This window comes from Cibotium barometz, chromosome 9 (assembly GCF_041138505.1).
Source record: "Cibotium barometz isolate CiBa-2024 chromosome 9, ASM4113850v1, whole genome shotgun sequence".
Classification (NCBI taxonomy): domain Eukaryota; kingdom Viridiplantae; phylum Streptophyta; class Polypodiopsida; order Cyatheales; family Cibotiaceae; genus Cibotium; species Cibotium barometz.
The window spans coordinates 22715709-22725995 of NC_141054.1; the positions used below are offsets into that span (position 1 = coordinate 22715709).

The following is a 10287-nucleotide window of genomic DNA, read 5'->3' on the forward strand; positions in this document are numbered from 1 at the left end:
CTCTAGTTTGCGTGGTTATGTTCTCATTCTCTTGTCGTGATGGTTGATAATCACCAGTACACAATGATTTCTATGACGTTTTGTCTCTGTTTTGTTTGGAATGAAATTATCAATTCTTCAATAGTATGTCACTATGGCAACATGCAAGGAAAACTATTTTCTTGATCATTACAATCATGTTTTCTTGAAGGTTATACAATACATTATATTAAAGCATAACATGTGCTTACAAATTTGCTTGAAGACTAATTACAAGTTACAAGTTACAAGTGTGAGAGGTACATAGAGTTTATAATGTCATTGCTAAGGCGGTCCACATGTGATCATAAAAACACACCTTAGTGCAGGAGAAGAATGGAAGTAGTTCAACATCACTTGAAGAGCCTGATTGAATATGTAGACTCCAACATCACTTGAAGAGCTCCGAAGCATAAACTTAACCTAAGGCAAAAAAATTTGATCCACATTGCAAGGATGGAATATCTTCTATAAAGATTGTTGTTTGGACGTGGTTTCTTTTAGTCAAGCAACAGTGCAGAGAAATAATCCTCGAATTCTCGATCGATGGTGGGTCGCCTACTCCCAGACAAGGCCTCTGTGTAATTAGAGAGAGATCAAGTAATAAAGCTTCAGACGAAATCAAGATTTATGCAAAACAAAATATAGACTACGTTCGAATTAATGCTAGGGAATATTTCATGCACCTGCTTCAAGCGTAAAACGGCCTGATGAATGGATATAGCGTTGGTGATGGTGTGAGCTTGATAATTCAATTTCGTTATCAGATGAAAGTGTTGATAGACCTTCGGTAGAGCCATGATTGCCATTAATATTGATATATAATGAGGAGGTGATCACCTTCATGGCAGCTTCACCTTCAATGACTGCTTCCTGTGTTCTTCTTTCTTTTCTGGTTTGCAGCTTGATCACGTCCAGGTTTGATATGCAAGATCGAGCTTCTTCTTCTTCCCTGTCTTCGTTTATGGCGATTACGTTATTTTTATGATCATTACCGGCCTGAGAACCTGCCAACTTTGGACAAAAACCCTCCAGCTTCTCCACCTTGCAGGAGGATGCAGCTGGACGCAGATGATTATCATTACCATCATCAGGGCCAATGATGCGTTGCCTCTTGTTTGCAGCATTGCTATCTTGATTCCTACGATGACGATCAAAACCCATGCTAAAAATAGGCTTACCTATCAAGCTCAGCCATCAATCAAGGTCTTAAGCTTTGCTACCAAAGCCTGGCTTGCCTTACATACAAAGGATCTCTCTCATAGCACTACGTCCATGCCATTAAACCCATAAACAGCTTCAAATTAGGTCAAATTAAAAACGATAAGTTGTTGCCCATTTCTACTTACTCATCTTCGATTATGAGCCTGGTCTTCCACCCATTTCTACTTACGCATCTTGGATTATGGGCCTAGTTCTTCAAGCACATGGTACAGCAACTCCATGATACAGTATGTAAGCCAACCCTTGTTTCGGGTACTGTGTATATGCATTATTAGTAAAGGCCTCTTCTTAAAGAAGTTCATTGATTTGCATGCAACAAACTGACTGATGTGCTCTCTCTCTCTCTCTCTCTCTACACATGAAAATCATAGAATGCTAGTTACACATAGACGCGCATACACTACAACTCGTGAACACAGGAGAATGATCATAGAATGGTAATTAGATATAAACGCTCTCTCTCTCTCTCTCTCTCTCTCCCCGTGATAATGTATAAAAGCATTATGAAATTCAAAGACGTAGAGGATCAAACATCATAGAACGCTAAGCTAGCCTGCTCTCTCTCTCTCTCTCTCAGAGAGTGCGCTCTCTCTCTCTCAAAATATCTGCATAGGTGGATATTGCACAAGCGCAAAAAGAGAGAAGAAGGTGGGCCCCCGGGGCTGATGGGGGTCAGGTGGGTGTCCAAATCAGGCCTAGGGTTAAGTGGTTGGTGGCCACGCTGGCGGACCACGTGGACCAACCAGGAGCCGTAGAGTACGACGGCGAAGGGCTGGGAGGTCCTTGGTGGCACCTTTGTCGGTGTCCGGCATGGCTGGTCCACGTGGGACTTCACGTGGGGAAGGGAGGGTGCCGCCCGCCGCGTCCACAGTTTTTTCTTTTTCTTTTATTTTATTGGAAAAGAAATTGGCATCCATCCCCCCTATATGGATACACATCACTATCCCCCTTATATGGATACACATCACTGATCCCTTTGGCTCCTAGTCGACCATGCCCCATGAGCCCCCCTTTCCAAAAGACAACAGGACAAATCATCTCTCATGGTATCTTACAATTTGCAAAGGACTCTCTCTCATGGTTTGTGATAAACAACAAGGATTATTCGGAGGTAGACCATGATATCTTAGGGCCACGCTTACTTTCCGACACCTTACATTTTTACCCATTCGAGATTGTTTTGAATGTTAAAAAAAGATAAATTTTCCTTTTCTTGGTGATAACTTCCATTTTTTTAAAAACAGTTAAGGTAAAGAATTCCTCTTCTTTTTGACACCTAGGAGGAGGTGCCCATCAAAAGGCAAGCTAGCTTAATTGAAAAAGAACTATGGTACTTTTTAAGACGTTCTTTTTTAGTATCAAAATGTTAAAGCCATGTCCCACCCAACAATAAGAGTGTAAGAAATATTTTGGATAAGTGAAATGGTTGCTCTCGTAGTCATGCGGTCGGGATCCCTCGCCACTGCCACTTGCTCCTTGTGAGGGGTCTGCATCTTCTGTTACCACGTCACTCCCCATTCTCACTTCATTCTGCTCTTCACCCATCACCATTGTACCATTAGTGTCCCCGCCAGAGTCACCACTTCATGCATAGTCATTATAATAGTCTCTTCACCAGTGATACCTTCCTCTCGATCAGAGCCCCTTTCTCCTCCTTATCTGTCCTCACCACCTCAAATTTCCTTAGTGTGGGAGACTCCACTTCCCATTCTCCCTATGTTTGAGGGAGAGGGGCTCACTTTACCATCGACCACCTTGCCTCATAGTACCATTTGTCCATTATCTTTTCCATCGACATTTTCCTTCACCCCTTCACTCTTATATGGATGGCTTCCTTGTTGGCCACCCCTCGTTCCTTAGTGGCTACGCAAGTGCTATCCTCGCCATCGACCACCCCTTCCATCCTCGCGTTATCCTTGCCATCGACCACCCCTTCCATCCTCACTACGTAGGTGCTATCCTCACCATCGACCACCCCTTCCATCCTCGCTACACATGTGCTATCCTTGCCATCAACGACCACCCCTTCCATCCTCACCATCGGGATTTCCTCTCCGTCTACCACCATGCTTTCCTCTCCATTGAAACACAATTTTGCTAGTTTTATTTCTATGTAGTACTATTGGCCGTGTGAGGGCCCATATTTCAATAGTTACTAATTGGACAATATGTTTGTCATATTGTTCGTGTGCTTGCCTAGGATCATGGATGCCCAGAGGTGCTTTCTTCTTCCTCTCCATCGATTCGCCTCCCTACTGGGTAGTCCTCTCCATGCATTCACTGGGATGGTGAATGGTGTAGTGGTGGGCGTAGATAGCTCCGCTGAGCTCTTCCGTTGCCACGATCCATTGTTCATCACCGCCAAGATCCAGCATGACCGAGTTCCTTGCCGCCACTAACTTCCACCACCTCTCCTTGCTGCATGGCCACCTTCGCCTATGCATGTATCATTGTAATACCTTTGTTTTATATTTTCGAAGGTGATCCGTATAGATTGTATGATCCTCTTAGATCTTCTTCCCTAATCTACGATTCTCCCCCTTTGCATGATGATGATAGTGGTGTACTTCAAGGTGACCTAAGAGAGAGAGACAGGTGCTAAGTTGTTGGTGTGTGAGCAACAAGGGAGATGATGCTATTGTAAGAAGATTGTGAGTAGTCATGTGATGGAGGAATACATTGGTAGTCTAGTTATGCATGTGTCTACATTTTGTCTTGCTCTCTTATGTGTTTGTGTTAAGTGAAGGGAGAAGGTAAGCGGCGTGAGTGGGTGGGGTAATCAGGCATAGGAGATTCCTGTGTAGTTAGGATAAGGAGAGAGGCTAGAGCAAAAGGCTTAGTAATTCTAGGACCTGTGTGCACTATGGATCATCCTTGATGGGATACTTCCCAAGAGCATAACCCTCTTTCTCTAGTTCTCTTCCTTTGGTGCAGAGAGAGTGTAGGTGTAGAGTGAGCAATCCTAATAGTTCATCTACAGGAGCACCAGTTTTGGAGATCTATCCAAACTCAAATTTTTTTAATAACTTGCAAGACCTTATATGTTGAAATATATGATGTACAAGTGATAAAGGGTGAGAGAAAGAGATCATGTAGGTATGAACACAACCCAAATAAAGTGAGCATGTGGGTGGAAAAGGGATCTAGGATTGGCCCAACCTTAGCCCCTTATATAAAGAGGAGGAGGCCTCACTTTTTGTAACACAATCAAGACATTCATAAGGTGAAGGTCAAGCCAACTTTGGAGTGGCTGAAATAGAAGGTAATATAGAAGCTTTCTATACATCTTGTGTTCTTTCTCTCTCATATATGTTACTCTATCTTGCCATCAACTATTGCTTCCGTTGTGCACTCCCCATAATTTTGACATGGTATCATAGCCTTGCAAAGGCTAAGTTCTCCTTCAATCCCCTTTTCTTTTTCTCTCACTATCATAAGCCATTCACATTCTCATCAAGAAAGACGGTGGTAGAAGAAGGTGAAAAGCAAAAAGGCATCAAGAAAGAAGGCAACAAAAGAGCTTCAACAAAGAGGAGAAGAAGAAGAAAACTCGAATTTCCGTTAGCGTTTTTCCATCGATGCTTCTTTTTGATACTTTGGAACCATAAAGAAGAGGTATGAGAAATTTTGGTTGAGCTTTTGAAACTGCTAAGCTTGTTTCTTGAAAGGAGGTGGAGCACGTCATTGTTTGCCGCAGTCAACGGAGCTTTCTGCAGTTCCGTTTATCCCTGCGTTTTTTCGTCGGCCGTCTAGCGTTTTCGTCGACGTAGAAGTACCGTCCAGTGGCTGCCGCCTTCGGCAAGGCTGGCAACGACTAGTTACTGTAGCGTTTTCTTCTTACTGCACAACGAAGAGCGATAAGCAACTCAATCATCGCAATCAACGCCTACAACACCAACATCTCCACTCTGGGCGATTACCTCTGCTGCAATCCGTCAACGAAACGCAGTCGGCACTGACGTCCGTCGACGACAGCAACTGTGCCTTTTGTTCGTTGTATATCAACAGTCGTGCTCGCTCTATTGCAAGCATCGACATGATCTCTTTTGTGCAGCGAACTCTCTATAGCAGACCTCAGCAACGCTGCGGTGCCGGCGAGCAGCGCACGTGGATCAGCAAAACGCTCTGCTTTATTTAAAAAAAAAAACTATTTTCTAAGGTTTTTAAAAACCTTGCGTTTTTTTTTTCATATCTTCCAAGGTTAGGAATCATGAGCTAGTGTAAAATTAGGTAAAGAAATAGGGATAGTAGGTTAAAGATAATCGAATTCAACAAGTATTTTTATGAGTAAATAGAAGAGGATTGGTGCAAGATTCATGTTAAGTAATGTACATGATGAATAGAGGTATTCTAGAAGAGGATACTAAGATTATGCAATTTCTATCACAGGTTAGATTGCGTAAAGGATTGATTTCCTTACGTTTTTCGATGACAATTTGTTAAGACATGGTGGGGATATAGAATAAGAAATTTGTAAGGAAGGATTATGATTTTTTTAAAAGGTTCATATCATATGAGAAGTATATGGATGCATGAACTTAGGATAATAAGGCTAATTAACTTTAAAATAATAAAGTTCCTTAAACCCTTATTGCTAAGGTTTTTCTTATACCTTTATCTCAAGGGTTTTCAACCCTTGCTCATTCAATGGATGTCACTCATCCTTGCTCATCCAAGGGCAACCTTTTTTTTTTCATATCTTCCAAGGTTCTTTACAATCTTTGAAAGAAGGTGTTCCTTAAACCCTTATTGCTAAGGTTTTCCTTAAACCTTTATCGCAAAGGTTTTCAACCCTTGCTCATTCAATGGATGTCACTCATTCTTGCTCATCCAAGGGCATGGTAATTTTTTCATGAAATCCAATCCTCAAATTTTTTGATGAACTCATATGCATGGAAGTCATCTACCGTCTTGTAATGGAGTTAGACACTGCCCTTGTGTTGATAAACAAGTGGTAAGACCTCTCCTAAATCAATGTTCACATTGGTGTATGTATTTATGCATCATGATGAAGTGGAAGTTGGAAGCAAGAAGCATATTGAGAAGCACATGCATAAGCTATTGAAACATGGTTGGTAGCCTTGGCAGCTGGACTAAGGAAGCTAGCATGATTGGAAGGAGACATGTACACATGAAACGTGTCTACCATGAGAAAGGATTGGAGAAGCACGAAGATGCAACCAATGAAGCCAATGTAATAAATAATGGAACATCCAAATCCCACTTGAAGATTGTCTTTTGCAAGAAGATGGTTTCATCAAAGCGAAGGATCAACAAGGGTGGTGCATGAAGCCACTATGGAAGAGATGGTACCAAAGATGTTACTAAGGTTGAGGGGAATTTCGGAAGTTCCTCACATGATAAACAAATCTTCTAGTTGAAGAGTGAAGCATGTTTGCTAGAATTGGGAGTGAACCACATTTCTCTATAACTCATCACTTTTGTTATTCCTAATCTATAAAGGCTACCTACCTTGCCATGTATCCTATGGTTGAGAGGGGGTCATTTTGCTCTTGTATGTCCAATGCTCACCTTGCTCCATGTTTGGCATTGTCCCATGGTGGCATTGAGAGGGGGTGTTGAAATATATGATATACATGTGATAAAGGGTGAGAGAAAGAGGTCATGTAGATGTGAACACAACCCAAATAAAGTGGGCATGTGGGTGGAAAAGGGATCTAGGGTTGGCCCAACCCTAGCCCTTGGTGAACCCTATATAAAGGGCAGGAGGCCTCACTTTTTGTAACACAATCAAGACATTCATAAGGTGAAGGTCAAGCCAACTTTGGAGTGGCTAGAATAGAAGGTAATATACAAACTTTCTATACATCTTGTGTTCTTGCTCTCTCTCATATATGTTGCTCTATCTTGCCATCAACTATTTCTTCCGTTGTACATACTCTCCATAATTTTGACATTATAGCTCTTTTGACGCGTAAGGAGATGAATGTTGGGAATAAATCATCCTCTAGTAATAGGCAAGAGCAGGCCTTCTACTTTGGCATAGGCAGAGGTAGAGGTAGATTTTCATCTAGAGGTTGAACTAGTACAGGCCGATATGGAACATGAGTCATGGATAACAACAACAAGATTCCAGTTCATAAAAAAAGTGAAAGATGCCACTCTAGAGGTAGGGGGAGCCACAGAGGCCAAAGTGGATGGCAAAGAAGTCATAATAAAATTGTAGTATAGAGTGTTATTATTGTGGCAATAACAAAGGGCTGCTATTTAAAAAGAGAAATGATATAAAAAGTGAAAAGTTAGAGCATGCATCTTCAAGTTAACAAGCGAGCAACTATTTATGATGTGGCATGTGTTTACTTCCACGATTTGCAAATGCATCATCAAATTTAGGTGATGTATGGTATGTTGATTCTGGTGCATCTAACCACATGGACGAACCATGGTGTGTGGTTTAGAGAAGTGTGGGATTTGATGATATAGCACACCCTATTGCACATGTAAGTTCCTTTGTCTATGTATAGGATGGAAATATAAAGTATCTTGTTGAAATGCTTCATGTGCCAAGTATGACAAAGAACCTAGTTTCCATTGGTCAGATGATGGTTTACAATTGATGTTTAATTCTCATGGATGTTATATGGAATATTTCAATAACCAATGTTGCTTAGAAAGTTGGCATAATGTCTAGATTGGTTGTAAGCATGCCTGAAATGAAGGTTGTAATGTTTGTACATGATGCTACATAGGTGTGCTTACAGATTTTGATATTTGGCATAAACACATTAGACATGCTAGCGGTTGAAGAATATGCAGGCTCAAAGTATGTTACAAGTTTTCCAAAGTTCAAGTAGAGGGAATGCATAAAGTATGTGAAGTGTGCCAATTGGGCACACAAGCTAAGCATGCATTTCCACATGATAAGCATGTAACTCAAAGACTTTAGATGTGGTGTATTTTGATGTTTGGGGACCAATAAAGACAACATTGAATCAGAGGATGCCATTATTAAGTGTGGGTGTATTTCATGAAAGATAAACTTTTAGAGCTTCAAAGCTATGATAGAGAAAGATAGACATGCACATAAAATCCCTAAGGTCAAATGGTGGGGAAAAATATATCTCCAATGAATTAAGTTAATATTTAAGAGAGCATGGGATAAAGAGAAAATTTACATACAAGTACGCCACGTTACACAATGGGATTGTAGAAAGAAAAAACAAGCATATTACAAAAGTTACCCATGTATGATGAATGAAAAAGATATACCTCATAGTTTGTTATTACACAAATCCACTCATAAACACCTATGATCACGCAAATCAACTCAATATCTTACTCTAAGACATATTTCCTTAACAGTAGTCCAAGCATTTACATCCAAGGGCAAGATAAAGCGAGAAAAATAATATAAGAAGTAGAGTAGCTGTAGTTTATACAATGAACAAGACACCCCCACTATAATAGTTCATGGCATGATGCTTGAATAAAAGTTTACTAGCAAAAAACTAGATTTGGCACACTTGAAAGCATTTGGGTACATTGCTTATGTATATGTACCAAATGAGGTAAGAAATAACTAGGATCCCAAGGTTCAAAAATGTATTTTCATTATATATTACCTTAAGTAGAAAGATTATAGATGCTATAACCCCACTACGCATGAGATGCTATTGGTGAGAAGGGATGTTGTTTTTGATGAGATAAGTAGCTATGAAGTAAAGAATTAGATGGGTGCTCAAAATGTTGAGCAATAATCACTAGAACTTAGTGGACAAGGAGAGTTCTAGGAGCAAGTCTATTTTTGTGAGACCTTGGTCAAATAGGTTGAAGTAGAATGTTAGGCATTTTGATGTGTCACGTGGTGGTACTACAAGTGCTGAGATTTTAGCAAGTTTACATGTATCATGTAAGGGAAAAGAAAAGGTGGTTGATCTTTTTGTAATGCTTGATGTTTCAGCAAGTCACTTCGTTGTTGATGGACATAATGGCTCATAATAGAGTCTGCCTTTCTGAGGAGTTTGGGATCCCGACTATTATTAGACCTGGTGTACAAAGAGGCAAAGTAGTGTTGAGAACACTTGGTAGTGATCCAAGTGTATGCAAGTCTATGAGAGTTAGATATCCAGTGGGACAGGTTGAGATATGATGGGTATATAGCCCATCATTATGCATATATGGCCAAAGCTATACAAGAGGTAGAGCCCTCATGATTTGAGGATGCACTTAGACATAAGCACTTGAAAGATTCCATGGATGAAGAGATGGTTGAATTAGATGCTAATGAGACATGGGATTTGGTGCCTTTGCCTAAGGAACATAACTTAATTGGACAGAAATTGAATGTAAGTGGGTCTATAAAGTAAAGCATAATTCAGATGGTTCTATTAGCAGGAGGTAAAAGGCAATATTGGTTGCCATTAGATATGAGCAAACATATGGCATCAACTATGAGGAGACATTTAGCCCAATTACTAGGATGAAACTATGAGAGGATTGATTACTATGGTTATAGCTAAGGGATAGTCTTTACATTAGATGGATGTAAAGAATATATTTTTACATGATGATTTACACAAGGAAGTTTACATGGTGCAGCTACTAACAGAAGCTACTTATAGATATGGGTGAGCCCATGGATAGGACATTTATAATTATGATAAAACAAATTTGGGTTAGCCTATGTATATGGGTGAGCCCATGGATAAGTCAGTTATCATTTATTTTATGACAACATGAGCAGTATGTAGTTGGCCAGTAAACCAATATATCATGCCTAGACGAAGGATATTGAGGTGCATTATTATTTTGTGAGGGAAAAGGTGGATTTGTTGTATGTCAACACACAGAGGATCAAGTGGCTAACATTTTTGCAAAGTTATTGGGTACACAAAAGCGTCACAAGTTTATAAGCTTACTTGGAGTGTAGGGAGGGGATGTTGAGATATCAAGCTCAACCAGTACCAATATTGATGACACACAAGGATGACACCTTTGCACTCATGCCATTGGCATGGTTGGCGAGATTATGGCTGATATGCTACAAATGGTTTATAAGTTATGTGTCCACTTTGGTTTATTAGA

General features: G+C 40.4%; 1 protein-coding gene across 1 annotated transcript; it reads right to left on the bottom strand.

Annotated features, from left to right (window-relative positions):
* Window positions 1–1834, bottom strand: LOC147635337 (far-red elongated hypocotyl 1). The gene is made up of 2 exons (XM_086802165.1): window positions 705–1834; window positions 1–595 (listed from the first exon to the last, which is right to left on the bottom strand). The coding sequence occupies exons 1-2, from the start codon at window positions 1180–1182 to the stop codon at window positions 519–521; spliced, it is 555 nt and encodes a 184-aa protein (XP_086658291.1). The 5' UTR covers window positions 1183–1834; the 3' UTR covers window positions 1–518.
* Between the last annotated feature and the right edge of the window lie 8453 nt (window positions 1835–10287).

What these genes read in the sequence shown, in the direction of transcription:
- LOC147635337 (XM_086802165.1), bottom strand. Translation starts at nt 1,182, where the DNA reads ATGGGTTTTGATCGTCATCGTAGGAATCAAGATAGCAATGCTGCAAAC. An exon ending in CCGTTTTACGCTTGAAGCAG is followed by an intron (nt 596 to 704) that starts GTGCATGAAATA and finishes CTAATTACACAG; the next exon opens with AGGCCTTGTCTGGGAGTAGG.